The sequence below is a fragment of the Salvelinus alpinus genome, chromosome 4, assembly GCF_045679555.1.
Source record: "Salvelinus alpinus chromosome 4, SLU_Salpinus.1, whole genome shotgun sequence".
NCBI classification, from domain to species: Eukaryota; Metazoa; Chordata; class Actinopteri; order Salmoniformes; family Salmonidae; genus Salvelinus; species Salvelinus alpinus.
The window spans coordinates 96478678-96494354 of record NC_092089.1 but is presented as its reverse complement, the minus strand read 5'-3'; the positions used below and the strand labels follow the sequence as shown (position 1 = coordinate 96494354).

At 46.4% G+C, this 15677-nt stretch overlaps 1 protein-coding gene across 11 annotated transcripts in view; it reads right to left on the bottom strand.

Moving 5' to 3' along the window:
- Window positions 1–14817, bottom strand: part of LOC139574725 (UDP-N-acetylglucosamine--peptide N-acetylglucosaminyltransferase 110 kDa subunit) — a 32357-nt gene extending 17540 nt beyond the window's left edge. For 3 of the 11 annotated variants that reach the window (XM_071399559.1, XM_071399565.1, XM_071399561.1), the window contains exons 1-8: window positions 14443–14817; window positions 12363–12546; window positions 11511–11754; window positions 11181–11249; window positions 7082–7198; window positions 6324–6403; window positions 1840–2050; window positions 1121–1261 (exon numbers count right to left, since the gene is read on the bottom strand). In XM_071399559.1, coding sequence (XP_071255660.1) covers window positions 1121–1261; window positions 1840–2050; window positions 6324–6403; window positions 7082–7198; window positions 11181–11249; window positions 11511–11754; window positions 12363–12546; window positions 14443–14479 — 1083 coding nt within the window. In that variant the 5' untranslated portion in view covers window positions 14480–14817. Of the gene's footprint in view, window positions 1–1120; window positions 1262–1839; window positions 2051–6323; window positions 6404–7081; window positions 7199–8784; window positions 11052–11180; window positions 11250–11510; window positions 11755–12362; window positions 12547–14442 lie in introns of those variants that run through there. The other 8 variants (XM_071399560.1, XM_071399562.1, XM_071399566.1 and 5 more) reach the window with 5 other exon arrangements.
- Window positions 14818–15677: the final 860 nt, after the last annotated feature.

Sequence of the window (15677 nt, the reverse complement as noted above, 5' to 3'; positions counted from 1 at the left end):
GCCTTTTACTGAGGAGTGGCTTCCGTCTGGCCACTCTACCATAAAGGCCTGATTGGTGGAGGGCTACAGAGATGGTTGTCATTCTGGAAGGTTCTCCCATCTCCACAGAGGAACTCTGGAGCTCTGTCAGAGTGACCATCGGGTTCTTGGTCACCTCCCTGACCAAGGCCCTTAACCCCCGATTACTCAGTTGGGGCCGGCGGCCAACTCTAGAGTCTTGGTGGTTCCAAACTTCAATTATCAGTCCACTGTTCTTGGGGACATTCAATGCTGCAGAAATTTGTTGGTACCCTTCCCCAGATCTGTGCCTTGACACAATCCTGTCTCGGAGCTCTATGGACAATTCCTTTGACCTCATGGCTTGGTTTTTGCTCTGACTGTCAACAGTGGGATCTTATATAGACAGGTGTGTGCCTTTCCAAATAAATGTCCAATTAATTGAATTTACCACAGGTGGACTCCAATCAAGTTGTAGAAACATCAATGATGATCAATGGAAACAGGATGCACCTGAGCTCTATTTAGAGTTTCATATCAAAGGAGCTGAAAACTTATGGTCTAAAAACCTGTTTTTGCTTTGTCATTATGGAGTATTGTGTAGATTGATGAGGATCAATTTTAGAATAAGGCTGTAACGTAACAAAATGTGGAAAAAGACAAGGGGTCTGAATACTTTCCAAAGGCACTACGTTCGAGAAAGACCTCGCTGAACGATTCAGAACACGAATAATAATTTGTCTTGGTAAAATGTATTTTATAACATAAGGAAGTGAAATTTCATCACGAAAACACATTTTTCACCCACTCTGGGCAGTGAGTGGACACCCTACAGGTTAGAATACATATAACAGGACACTGGCCAGGTTAGAGTGGGCCGCTGCAAACACCTACAAAAACAAACAATTGTTCAGTCACCACCAAAATCATGAAATTACACTTCCTTAAAGAGAACACTGAGCTGACGTGATTAGGATTGTGGTGGGAAAAAAACAAGGGCCTGTAAACAGAATTCCTTAAACCCATTATGCCAGGTAAGAGAAGGGGAGGAAGAGAAACTTTTCAATGCTACTTTCAATGCTTTCTATGAGCATTCTGCCATAGTTATGGTTATCCGTCTCACCTCCAGGGCTTTCCTGTAGAGCTGGACGGCGTCCTCGATGTTGCCCTGCTCCCTCTTGATGTTGGCCAGGTTGTTGAGAGAGTCTGCGTGGGTGGGACACAGACGCAGGGCCGTGTTGTAACACTCCTCAGCCTCTGATACCTGGGAGAGACGGGGTTAAACCACAATGGGTTAAACCACACACACGCTTTCAAACAGACACACACATTCACAGATAAAGACAAAACACTCAGATACAGGCAGACACCCTCACACAGAAAAACATACAGACAGACGCCAAGGCCCAGACAGGGCCAATAGAAAGGGAGACCCCAACAGAGACAACAGCTACACAAACACTGCTAACTGAAAGCTGGAACCCATATCTGCAACCCTGTTTGTAGCTGAACAGGGAATGCTTGCACTTCCCAAAATAATCTTTCTGTCTGGAGCAGTGTTGAAAGGGATGGCCTATCAACAATCATGAAACAGACCAGCATGATGACCAGGGTGTCATGCATATCCATCTAACCACACCCAATCTGATCTCCTCTCTGTATATGTGGAGAAAACACCCCCCCCTTCATCTCCTAAATTAGGTCAAGGAATGCACGACAGGCATGGCATGCACGGGGCACAGACAGACAACTGCTGCGGCCTGCTGGGACCGGCATGACTCTCACACTGGCAGTTGGGATGCAGAATAACGGAGCAGTCTCTCACTGCTTGGACACACACACCGTGTTCTTCCTTACATTGCCCTTCTCCTTGAGGGCGTTGGCCAGGTTACAGTAGGCGTCAGGGAAGTGGGGCTGCAGCTCGATGGCGCGGCGGTACGTGTCGATGGCCAGGTCGATAAGACCCTGCTCGTAGTAGACGCACGCCAGGTTGCCGTGGACGACGGCGTGGTTGGGGCTCAGGCTCAGGGCACGCAGGTAGCCAGCCACCGCTCTGAATGGTTGGAAAAAGAGAGAAGGGTGGGTAAACACTAGTAGTAATAGTAAGTACTAAAGGCTGAGGACTCAGGTAGCCCAGCACTGCTCTGCATGGATACAGAGAGGAGAGTAGAGTGGTACTGGTGATGCGTAGAGGAGAGTAGAGTGGTACTGGTGATGCGTAGAGGAGAGTAGAGTGGTACTGGTGATGTGTAGAGGAGAGTAGAGTGGTACTGGTGATGTGTAGAGGAGAGTAGAGTGGTACTGGTGATGTGTAGAGGAGAGTAGAGTGGTACTGGTGATGTGTAGAGGAGAGTAGAGTGGTACTAGTACTACTGAGCTGTAGCTTCTCGTCAGGTTTCCCTAGTAAAATAAGTATTTGTTAAGGCGGCGGCGTACTGGGTGGCTACCATCCAACTTTGCCATTTTGAATAAAAAACAATTAAATGTATCCGGCTATGATTTCTTATAAACCGACAACTTTTGAACATCAGATCGGCAGATAGCGCAATTCCAGCTTACACTTCAACTCATCTGCCCTGTAATTCCAACCCAATTTTTGGGCAAACCAAGAAGAAACACAGACGTTAGAGGCTAGAGAGGGGATACTGGCGAGATTAAGGCGATGGGAGAACCAGCCACCCTTTCCCTCAATTCTACTAGTCACTTGATAAGAGGGATGGATGACCTTTGATCGCGGATTTGCTACCAACGGGACTCTAGAAACTGCAATATTCTCTGCTCTTTTGAAACATGGCTCTCGGAAAAGATCCATCCCCTCTTCTTCATCAACAACAAGTGTGCTGACTCGAGCACGGTGGAAGCGTCGACCCCATTGTTTACCAGTCTTGGAATACATGGTCAAATGCCAACCTTTTACCTCACGAGTGAGTTTTCAGTTGTCATCGTGACTGTTGTAAACATTCCACCTCAAGAGAGGAAAAATAACAGGCAGGCACTTAACTGTAAGAGGCTATAACCAAGAAGGAAAAATATATCCAGAGGCTGCTTTTCTAGTTGCCGGCAATTTCAATTCTGCATCATTAAGACACGCAATATCCAACTTCCATCAATGTCTTCCTCACCACTAGGGGAAATAAAGGCCTAGACCATCGTCATTCTACTCACAAGCAAGCATAAAAGGCACTCCCTCATCCTCCAAATCAGATCATGACTCCATAGTCCTGCTTCCTGTTTACAAGCAGAAGCTCAAAACAGTAAATTACCAGTAACTCGTTCAGTTGAGAAATGGTCTCCAGAATCAGCAGAGACTAAGCTACAGGACTGCTTTGCTTGCGCCGATTGGAATATGTTTCGGGGTTCCCACCGATAATGTCGGCGAGCTAACCAACTGTCACTGGCTTCATTAGGAAATGCATCGGCAACGTTGTCCCCACAGTTAAGGCTCGCTGCTTCACCAATCAAAAGCCCTGGATTAAACACAGAGGTCAGCGCTAAACTAAACGACCACAGGGTTATCGCAGACAACCATGAGGCTACGTCTGAGAACAGGAACAAGTACAAGAAGTCCCGCTATGACCTCCGTAGAGTCAAACGGGCAAAAGGACAATAGGAATAAGGTGGAATCATATTACACAGGTGCCGAAGCCCCCATGTGACAAGGGCTACAGTCCATTACGGATTACAAAGGAAGACTCAGCCGTGATCTGCCCAACGAAACCAGACAAACTCAATGCATTTTATGCACGCTTTGACAATAACATTGTGCCGGGTGTGAGAACCGCCACTGACCCAGAAGCTTGGGTAATCTCACTGAGGCAGACGTGAATAGTCTTTAATAGTAGGTCAATACCCACAAGGCCCGGTGGTATTCCAGGACGCGTTCTCAGAGCATGCGAAGAACTGGCAGGTATATTCACTGTCATTTTCAACATCTCCTTGTCCCAGTCTGTAATCCCCACATGTTTTATGATGACCACCATCATTCCTGTTCCTAAGAACTCCAAGGCTTCATGCCATAACGACTACCACCCTGTAGCACTCATCAGCTATCATGAAGTGCTTTAAGAGGCTGGTTATGGAACACATCAACTCCATCATCCCAGACCCACTCCAATTTGCATACCGCCCTAACAGATGCATAGACGACACAATGTCAATTGTATTCAACACTGCCCTTCACCCACCTAGATAAGAGGAATAGCCATGTGAGAATGCAGTTCATTGACTACAGCTCAGCGTTCAACACCATTGTCCCCTCCAAGCTCGTCATCAATCTTAGGACCCTGGGACTGGACACCTCCCTCTGCAACTCACCTCCCCCTCGACTTCCTGAAGGGCCGACCCCAAGTGGTGAGGGTATGCAACATCACCTCTGCCACCCTAGCCTGCAACACGGGGTCCCCACATGGGTGTGTGCTTAGTCCCCTCCTGTACTCCCTCTTCACCCACGACTGCATGGCTACGCACGACTCCAACACCATCATCAAGTTTGCAGACAACACGACTGTGGTAGTCCTGATCACCAGCGACAATACGAGACTGACCACCTTCCTGTAAGCTGTGACCTGGCAGTGTGGGGCAGGAAAAACAACCTCTCCCTCAATGTCAGTAAGACAAACGAGCTGATTGTGAACTACAGGAAACAGGGGGGGTGAGCGCGCCCCAATCCACACCGACAGGGCTGCAGTGGAGCAGGTCGAGAACTTCAAGTTCCTCGGCGTCTCAAAAAAATGGTACATACACACGCAGTCGTGAAGACGGCACGACAACACCTCTTCCCCCTCAGGAGGTTGAAAGAGTTTGGCACGGGCCCTCAAAAAGTGCTACAGCTGCACCATTGAGAGCATCTTGACTGGCTGCATCACTGCGTGGTATGGCAACAGCACCACCCTTGATCGCATGGCGCTAGAGGGTGGTGCGGACAGCCCAGTACATCACTAGGTCCAAAATCCCTGCCATCCAGGACCTCTATATCAGGTGATGTGAAAGCAAGGCCTGAAAAATCTTTAAAGACTCCACCACCCAAGCCATAGACTGTTCTCTCTGCTTCTGCAGCAGTCAACAGTACTGGTGCATCAAGTCCGACACCAACCGGTTCTAAAACAGCTTTTAATTTGAATTTTTAAACGCTGGAGACTTATATTTCCCTCACTAACTTTAAACACCAGCTATCCGAGCAGCTAATCGATCGCTGCAGCCGTACATAGCCCATCTGTAAATAGCCCATCCAATCTACCTACCTCATCCCCATATCATTTTTATCTTACTTAATCTTACTTTTCTGCTCTTTTGCACACCAGTATTCTACTTGCACATCGTCATCTGCACATCTATCACTCCAGTGTTAATTTTCTAAATTGTAATTACTTGCTACTATAGCCTATTTATTGCCTTACCTACTCATGCCATTTGCACACACTGTATACACTCTTTTTTTCTATTCTGTTACTGACTGTACGCTTGTTTATTCCATGTGTAACTCTGTGTCGCACTGCTTTGATTTATCTTGGCCAGGTCGCAGTTGTAAAATGAGAACTTGTTCTCAACTAGCCTACCTGGTAAAAAAAGGTGAAAAAATAATAAAATTGCCTTCCTGTAAGCTGTCTGCATGAATAGTTATGCATGGTCAAGTTCTGTTTTGTCTTCTTGTTTCACAAGAAAAAATATTTTGCATCTTCAAAGTGGTAGGCATGTTGTGTAAATCAAATGACACAAACCCCCCGAAAATCTATTTTAATTCCAGGTTGTAAGGCAACAAAATAGGAAAAATGCCAAGGGGGGGTGAATACTTTCACAAGCAACTGTAGATCTACCGCTTCTTAGACTTGCTTTCAATGAGAATGACAGATCTATAACTCACATTTCTGTGTGAACATGGTCAGGTTGCCCAGAGTTACATATATTGCAGCTTTAAATAAAAACGACAGAAAGTCAGATTATGTACAATTTATACTATCCATCCATCTATATAAAAAAAAATATATATATATATATATACTGCTGCTAATACTGCTGCTGCTACTTTCATATGCATGATTCTGTGTGTTTGACTTTCTTCAAATGTAATTACAAGGTGTCAGAGCGTCATACCTAGGCTACGTCCGAAACGGCACCCTATTCCTTATATAGTGCCATTTTTGACTGGAGCCTATGGGCCCTGGTCAAGAGTAGGGCACTACACAGGGAATAGGGTGCTGTTTGGAACACAGACCCTACTACTAGCCTAAGACTCACCAGGTGAAATTAGGATGATTAGAATTATAAATGAGATGAACAACGGAGTGTCTTCAGGTTTAACTGGTTACACCATGGGAACAGTCACTGACCTGTCAAAGATGCGAGCCTCTTTCAGAACGTTGCCCAAGTTGATGTAGGCATCCAGGAAGTTGGGATCCAGAGTCACAGCCTGACAAACACCCATAAGTCCATACATCATACACAACGAACAGGATATACCGTAGTAGAAGTGTGTTAAACATTTCCTCCAAACACCAGTTGTAATGTGGACTATTTAAGTTAATATTCAGTTAAGCGTAATTAACAAAATGCCTTGAATATTTATACATGTTCCCATTATGTAATTCACATGATTTCAAGCGTGACTAGATGCGATTCTGGATGTTACTCATATCTGTTGATAGTGCCTGACGCCAGACTGCAGGTCCAAGGACACCGATTGTTGTTGTATTCTGTGGAACACTGATTGTGTAGCCAGCAGCTGACGTTGTTTTGGCTTAGTGGTTCTGTACAATTAGGATAAGGGGCATCTCTGGTCGAAGGCCAAGTTAGACATTTCCTCTGCTCCTGTTGCAACTTGTATTAAACCAGATTGATTTGTGATTGAATATATCCAACACTGGTCTTTTATTTTGTTTAGCCAAAAATCCCCTGTACTGTGTACCGTTCTTCCCCTGTTCACCAGTGTACACTACTAGTACTGTACTTAAAACGTTCCCAGACATGAATAGTATTGTTTGTGAATTATCAAACGTTTCAGCCCAGACATGAACCCTTAGTCAGTCAGACTAGACTATCCTGGTCTGTCTTTTGTTTTTACATCATCGGCTCTGTAGAAAAGTCTTACCTTCTCAAAGTGGTGTATGGCCAACCATATCTCTCCCTGGGCGTTGAACACACAACCCAGGTTGCTCCAAGCCACCGCAAAGTTGGGCTGAGTCTCAATAGCCTTCAGGTAACACGCCTTCAATGGGTTAACAATCAAAACCAGAGGAAGAGGGGGAGAGGAAGAGCAGTGGTAGAGAAAAAGAAGAGGGGGAGCCGTGATAGAGGTGGTAGGAGGAAAGGTTGTCAAATAAAATAAAGATATGAAGAGAATAAAACAGGAAGAAAAACAAAAAGGGATAGAGGAAAAATAATTAGTGACCGTACTCAACTAAAGCAAAAAGTGAGTGTGCAGCATGGACTCGCCTGCGCTGAAATCTGCGGCGCTAAGCTGCCTTGCTTATTCCTACGCTGCGCAGATCCAACCAGCACCCACACGCAGACCGACATTCTGCAGTCATCATGGCCTTTCTCACAAGATGAGGAACAGAAACGTTGACTAACCTTTTCTGCTTTACTATGTAATGTACAGCCGATAATAAGCCGCTAATGTCAAGGGAAATACCTAAATGATATTCAAATTCATAACACAACCAGTAACTTCTATTTTGGTTGCAGTCTATTTGATAGCTGACTATATTAACTAGTGGTATCTCACAACCTTGAATGGCGGGTGCTGCGTGCAGGTGGAGGTCCCTGTAATGCGTGCGCACAAAAAGCTACGTGGGCTGGGCATGTCCTAGGTGTGTGTTTGGCTACAATCACATCACCACGCACACCGCCACTGCCGACCGTGCTGCTGCTTAGCAACAAGAGGTCGATGTTTGCCGCCGCTGCGCTCGCTGAACCCGGCCGCGTTGCGGACTGGCTGCAGACCCTGAGCCCCGGGAGACGCCCAGCTTACCTAGACTGCCACACTCTGTACCCACAATGCCTTTCAGGACCAACGAGTGGCAGGGGACGGGGTTGGGGTTAGAGGACGTGGAGACCGCAGCCAAGAAGCTGGTTCGATGGTTAGATAGAGGGGGAATATAGAGAAGGGGAGTTTTGGAAGTTAAGGGGCATCAAGACGGCCAAGTGTCTGATGCCCTAAGAGGAGGATAGGATCTACCACCAGAGCCCAGGGGCTGTTCTGCAGGGCAATGGGGAAATAGAGGAGTTGTTTAAGCAAGCCAATGGTGTCCTCTTGGGAGGCTGGGGGTACGCTGGGTGCCAGGCTGACAGAGGGCGTCGGGGGGAGGAGGGGTCTGTACCCAGCAGGCCGGGGGGGAGGAGGGGGGGGAGCTTTGTGCCTGACGCTTTTTTTGGCCTTGGTTGCCTTGTTCGCTGCGCAGCCCCTGCGTTACTGCACACTCACAGCGCATTGTCTGCATCATCCACAGAACGCCGTAACTCCAAAACCAAGAAGGAAAAAAACTAAATCAACAGGACAACAAGTTAGAGGGTTCTTACTCAGGATCTTATCTTTTTCCCCGCTAATTGCTTTCATTTTTGTAATGTTTTTATTTTATTTACTGATATATACGTTTTGGCCGTTATGGTAATTTAAGACATTTAAAAAAGGAATGCTTACTGTACTTCTTTTTGTTTTGTTTTTGTTTGTTTAACTTTTCTTGTTTTGTTTCTCTGCTCTTCAGAGTAAGCCACAAGACAGAGGAGCTTCTTGCTCAGGCATAACGTAGTAGTTCATGGTTTCTCTCTTGCTGGCAGTTACAAACCCGTTACCATATTGTTTGTCAGAGGGGCGGGCGGCAGCCTCAGCAGCTGGTGGTTGAGGACTGATGCTGCCCTAGTGATCCGTGTTTCAGCCAGGGCACCTAGGGTACGGTAGCAGGAGTAATGTCATCACCCACCTGAAACAACCATCTAAATAACATCATCAGTCGTGGAAAAAACCCAAGAGACAAAATAAAACAAGAGCGTTAGTAAAAGTTCGCAAAACAATACACAATTAATTTTTTTTTAAATTCTCACATGGAAAGTAATTAAAACGTCCTTAAAAAAAAGCACTACAAAAGACAACCTGCTGTTTACACTCATGCAACGTTTATTGTATATTCTAAGAAAAATAATGATGTTTCAGGAGGGGGGGGAGGGGCAGGAGGGAAGAAAGGCTTTGATAATGCGTTTCATAATATTAATAGTATGGCCAAGCTAGGCGAAAGGAGGGAGGATAACTAGCTTGATCTTCATCAAATGAACTGATCACATTTCTTTGGGAATAATATGGTCATAGCATACGCTTTCCTTCAACCTCTTCTTCAAAAAGTTTTTTTTTTTATATGCTTGGCTTTTTCTTTGTCCTGTTGTGCTTGAATCCTGGCCAATGGGGAGTGAGAAGAAAAGCCTCGGTGTGTAATGTTTGGGCATCTAGAAGCCTCCATAGGTAGCTCTGAAATAAAGAGGTCAGCGCTGGTTGCTGCGCATGCGTGTTTCTCTCTAACCAAGCCAACTGAACGCGGGTGGCGGAGTGCAGTTTGTGAGCTGTCTGCCTGACGCAGCATCGGACCGTACTAGGCTCTTGTAAGGAGGGGTGTGTGTGACAGTATGAAAACGTGGTACAGTCCTGACTATTCTATTCACCCACTCTAAGACAGCAGGGAGCTGTCAGCTTGGGGCGTAGCTAGTGTGTCAGGAAGGCAGCTCTTAGCGCGCACACTCCACCAGCCCTAGCGAGCGCGCGGGGGGAAGGAGCAACAGTGCAGGGGGGCTGGCCCGGCGATGAGCTGGCAGCTCTCTGGAGCTCCTGCCCCTTCTAGCACCAAATAAGATGGCCTGGCACCAGGTCACCTAGCAAGATGTCAACTCCAGCTTTCACCCAACCCAGGGAAGGTATAGATATCATATCAGGGAGATGGATAGACATAAAATGGCTTAAGAGTAGATAAAGGGGTCAGAGAGCGCCCCATAAGATACAAGAAGACTAGCAAATCTGCATGGGTAAGGGGTAGTGGTACAACTGGATTGGGTGGTGGGGTGGTCCATTTGTTGTTAAATAACTGGAGTCATGTGGTTTGGTTAGAGGCCATCTTATCTTTTGCATTGCAAAGAGATTAACTAACTTCATCAGTTCATTTATCCTTCCAAGACCGAGCCAGCATTATCCCTCCAAAACCACCGTTGTTTATTTTTTATTGTTTTATGAGTTTATAAAATATCCATATCAGAACCATAATTACTGCTACCAATTTGAAAAGCCCAGCCTTTCTTCCTGTGAGGGGAGGGGGGGCTGACCGGAGGTGGAGAGGTCAGCGAGAAGAGCATTGTGGGACTAAAGAGAGCAGGGGGATTGTGTGCAGGTGGAGTGAGAATGAAGATGACTATTCTACCTAGGCTCAAAGAAAAAAAGTATAAAGCCTTCTCAAAAATCCGTAATAGAAAGAAAAGGAGGGTTTAATGGGTTGGGGGTGTAGAAAATACCCCCTCTCCCTTCAAAATAAAGCAACATTATTAGCCTCATAAGAGGGAGGGGGAATCTGGGGGAGGAGGGGTATGGGGCTTGCCCAGAGACAGGGTGTAGTGGGGGGTAGGGCCTGCCCAGAGCCAGGGGCCAGTGGGGCCTGACTATAGCCAGGTTGTAGGGAGCCAGAGTGTAGGGCCTTCCCAGAGCCAGGGGGCAGTGGGCCTTGCCAGGGCGTGGGGCCTTGCCAGAGTGTGGGGCCTTCCCAGAGCCAGGGCGTACGTAGGGCCTGCCCAGCGCAAGGGCGTACGTAGGGCCTGCCCAGAGCAAGGGCGTACGTAGGGCCTGCCCAGAGCAAGGGCGTACGTAGGGCCTGCCCAGAGCAAGGGCGTACGTAGGGCCTGCCCAGAGCAAGGGCGTACGTAGGGCCTGCCCAGAGCAAGGGCGTACGTAGGGCCTGCCCAGAGCAAGGGCGTACGTAGGGCCTGCCCAGAGCAAGGGCATAGTGGGGGGGTAGAGAAAAATCACACTCAAGTGAATGAGTGAAGAGTCTGAGTGGGGGGGAAGACGGGGGCAACTTTGGCCATCGGGCTCAAAGGGGGGTGGGGGGATATAACTGACAAACAAAACATCTTACAAAGAAATCAAAGTACAAAGTAAATTTTTGAACAAACAAAAGATAAGCAAAAAGCTGTGCCGGTGTCAAGCCCCTCGAACATACCTTAGCCTCTTCCAAACGCCCGAGGGCTTTGAGCAAGTTCCCCAGGTCGCTGCGGACACAGTACAGATCCTGAGGGACAGGAAACAAACAGATTAGAGCTCCAAACCAGAAATGGACTACTAGACTGACGAACACATATTACAGTCTGAGATCTACAAGTGATCATCAAATGTCTGGGTAGGATACTAGAATAGATATCAGATTGGGGTAGCTTGGGGGGGTGTAAGACATGTTCAGCGTAAAGGTTTGGCAGAACACCAAAACACTGGGTTTTGTGCTGGGCTGCTGGCTTATGATGGGGCACATTATTTGGGCCCAAGGTCTACTCACAGGGTTGTACTGTAGGGCTGAGACGTAGGCCTGGACGGCTCCCTCCATGTCCCCCGCTGCCACCAGGGCTGCTGCCAGGTTGATGTACCCGTCGATGAAGTCTGGTTTCAGCCGCAGGGCGTGGCGGTAGTGCTCTATAGCCTCCTGCAACTGGCCGCGCTCCTTGTACACGTTGCCCAGGTTGGAGTAGGCCTCAGCCAGCATAGGATTCTGCTTGATGGCCAAGGTGCTGAAGTGGGCAGACCTGGAGGGAGAGAGGAGCGGAGGGGGTCACGAGGCTGGTAGGGTGTGTGGTAGTACTGGGTTGGAGAGATGTGGTGCTGTGTGGTCCAATAGTGGTACTTAAGTCAGTCCATGGAAGATCTAATTTAGCACACTAGCTGGTGTGTTGTGTTCTGTGAGATAGTGGGACAACTAGAATAGTTGTGTGTGGGGTTCAACTGAAATTTATTTCAAATTTCACAACAAATAACTTCCTTGTGCTTATTATACATAGTGACAGAGGAACAACCCAAGACACCTGGGAAAGACAGACAGATCAAACCTAACACCTGTAAGAGAAAACAGCCACCACCACTGTAAAAAGAGTTATGTCAGAATGGGAAAAGAGGTCAGTAGAACATGTAGGGAGATCACTGACAGACCAGCTGTGCAGCCAGCCATTCGTTACTCCCCAAAACCACCACAGATGTGTCGTAGTAGTATGAACTGTCGGCAGCCAGTGTATTACAGCCCCAGAGTACTGCAGTCCCAGCCAGTCACAGCGGGCCCAGTATTCTCTCCAGACCATGTAGACCGACTTCAGTGAGCTGACCCCTGACCTCCTGGTCTTTCACTCTCCCCCCACCTCACCTGTCGAGCCTGCGACACTGGAAGTGGATGGAGGAGAGCAGCAGTAGCACGCCCGTGTTGTCGGGCTCCTGCCTCCACAGCTGCATACAGTGGCGCTCGGCAGCCTCAAAGTCACCCGACTGGTACTCCCTGTGCGCCAGCTCAGCCAACCCTTGGAAGGAAAGCATACGTTGTTTTGTCGGTTCTGTAGCACCAACACCCAACAACCCGAGGGGGGAAACAACACGTTAGAGGTGATGGAAGAACACGAGGACAGAGACAAAATAATAAACGAGATAAAAGTACTGGAGAAATCATAAAATCAGACTATTTATAATTGATAAATGCCTTTGGTTGATACATAATTGCACTGAAGTATATTATTCAATAGTTGAATAGAAAAAGCTGTGTAGGGATTAACTGTCAATCACAGGGTATGAGTCACATGGGAGACAAAATGTGTGACTATAGTCCAGATTGCTACTGTTATTATCTGTTTTATGAGCTCAAGAATTCAACTGTCATTCTTCCTTTGAAAGACAACTAGCTAGATGATTAGCTGCCGTTAGCTGCATAACAGGAGCTGAAGAAACATAGTAAGTGAATTATTAGGATTTTAACTAAACGTTAGCTAGTCATCAGCACCCTTATCATGAAGAGATAAGTATTAACATTAGCTAGTTAGAACTGTCTGACATGAAATAGTATGAAAAACGCAATGTTGTGCGATGAAATGAAAACGGACCAAAGTACATTGCTGGATGAAACGTAAAGTGATGGTTTACAAATGGACGCTAGATAGCGGACAAAGACAACCCCATCAACATCTGGGTAACTAACGTTTGATGCATGCCTAAAAGGGCAAAACAGACCCAACACTACAGACCCAGCACAATCACAGTCAATACACACAGGATCAACAAGCTAGCTACGTTAGCTAGCTAAATTGCATTGTATCAAACGTTAGGGAAGACAACAAGAAAATAAAACGAATGTTGTCTTGCGGGACTATGTTCAAGTTAGCCAATACAATAACATACTTCCATCTTCATGTCTGGCGGGTTTATCTACATAGCTGATCCATTTTGTGTGTTTACACAACAGATCGCTACATAGCCACACCTGGCTGACACCAGGAAACAGCAGAGGGAGCACACCCCTATCCACATCGACGGGACCACAGTGGAGGTGTTAAGCTTTAAGTTCCTCTGGGTACACGTCACTGACAATCAGAAATGGTACACCCACATAGGCAGTGAGGTGAAATAGGCGCAAAAGCATCTCAACATCAGGAGGCTGAAGAAATTCGTCTTGGTCACTAAGACCCTCAAACGTTTACAGATGGGAAATTGAGGGTACCCAACAGCAGGGCTCTCCAGAGGGTGGTACGGTCTGCCCAATGAATCACCGGGGGCACACTGCCTGCCCTCCTGGACACCTACAGCACCCGATGTCACAGGAAGGCCTAAAAAGACCAAGGACATCAACCACCCGAGCCACAGCCTGTTCTCCCCGCTATCATCCAGAAGGAGAAGTCAGTACAGGTGCGTCAAAGCTGGGACCGAGAGACTAAAAAACAGCTTCTATCTCAAGGCCATCAGACTGTTTAAATAGCCATTACTATACTAGCCGGTTACTCAACCCTGTACCTTAGAGGCTGCTGCCCTATAGATATGGAACCACTGGCCACTTTAATGTAACACTAGTCACTTTAATAATGTTTACATATAGCTTTACTCATCTCATTTATACTGTATTATATTCTACTGTAGTCAATGCCAATCCGACATTACTCGTCCTAATATTTATATATTTCTTAATTCCATTATTTTAGATGTGTGTATTGTTGTGACTTGTTAACTTACTGCACTGTTGGAGCTAGGAACACAAGCACTTCGCTACACCCGCAATACCATCTACTAAATATGTGTATGTGACCAATAAAATTTGAGTTGATGCTATAATTGAAGATGGCGCAACATTTGGATTAGTTACACGCTGGCACAAAAAAACAATGGTTCTGCAAGATGTTAGCATAGGTTCGTGTCATGCTAGCGAGGAAGCTAACTAGAGAGCTAATGCTAATTGGGGCGAGCTCTACCTGTGCTGTCAGCCACATTTCCCACGGAGCTCGCCATCTCCTCGGTCTTCGAGTCTTGCACGGTGGTCGTCAGTGTTGTAATTTGATAATATCAAATTAAGAGAATTTTATTCGTCGATTGATCGAAGTTTCTTGAGCCGTTGCTTGCTAAAGCTGTTAGCCTAGCTATGCTAACCACAGAGTCAACGCTAGCTAGTCAAGAAGAATGTTACTATTTTCAACAGTTGGCTAGTTCCTATGCTATTTACCGCCCTTGCCGATATAACTTCTCGCAATCAGCCTAGCTCTAAATTTCCTTCAAATTCACAATCATGAAGCGCTGGTTCGACTTCAACAAAGCGACTCTCGAGCCATAAAATGGCGAATGAGCCTCAGCAAGGGATTTTTTGGGTTTGTTGCCAGAATATAGATCCAACGAAAATAATCAATCCACAAACTGTACAGAAAATGAGCGTGGTGGTGTGTGGTCCAATAAGCGTAATTAATATTAATTAATTATTCAAAGGGAACACACACCCAACGTTTTAAAAACGAGTATATGCAAACATTTTGTAAATAATTATTTTTGCGCGGATGGATACAGAGTTGTTTTGTGGTGCATCATTCCCCACATGTGCACTGCGGCAAGTCGAAGAGTGACAAGAATGTTCTGAAGGTTGAAAATAGAGGGTAGTGAAGACAAACCAAACCAGTTAGCAGATGGAAAGACTGAGTTGTTATGACATTGATTGAAAGACAGAAAAATACATATGACAAGAGTGTTTGATGGCTAACTAGAAATAATTTACACTTGTCTGGGTAGGAGGGCGGGGCACGGCACGGCCATTCACACCTGTGGTCAACTTCTTTCTCGTTGCACAATGATTAAACAATGGACGCATATCCATAATTTCCCTATAGCCCCTGTTTGATAATTGTTTTGGCCATGTACAACTAACTAAATAGTACGTAATGTGCAGTGACAGTGCACACCTTGGCAAAATGAGAACCCCACACTTTAGGCACCTTTCATTTTTGGACCACGACCAACAGGGGGCAGTCGCCACATATATTTGATTCGTTGTACAGACATTTGGAGAATGTAAAGGACAGGTGTCAAACTCATTTCACGGAAGGCCGAGTGTGCAGGTGTTTGCTCCTCCGTTTTACTTAATTGATGAATGAAGGTCACTAATAATAAGGAACTCCCCACACATGGTTGTCTAGGTCTTAATTGAAAGGAAAAAACAAAAACC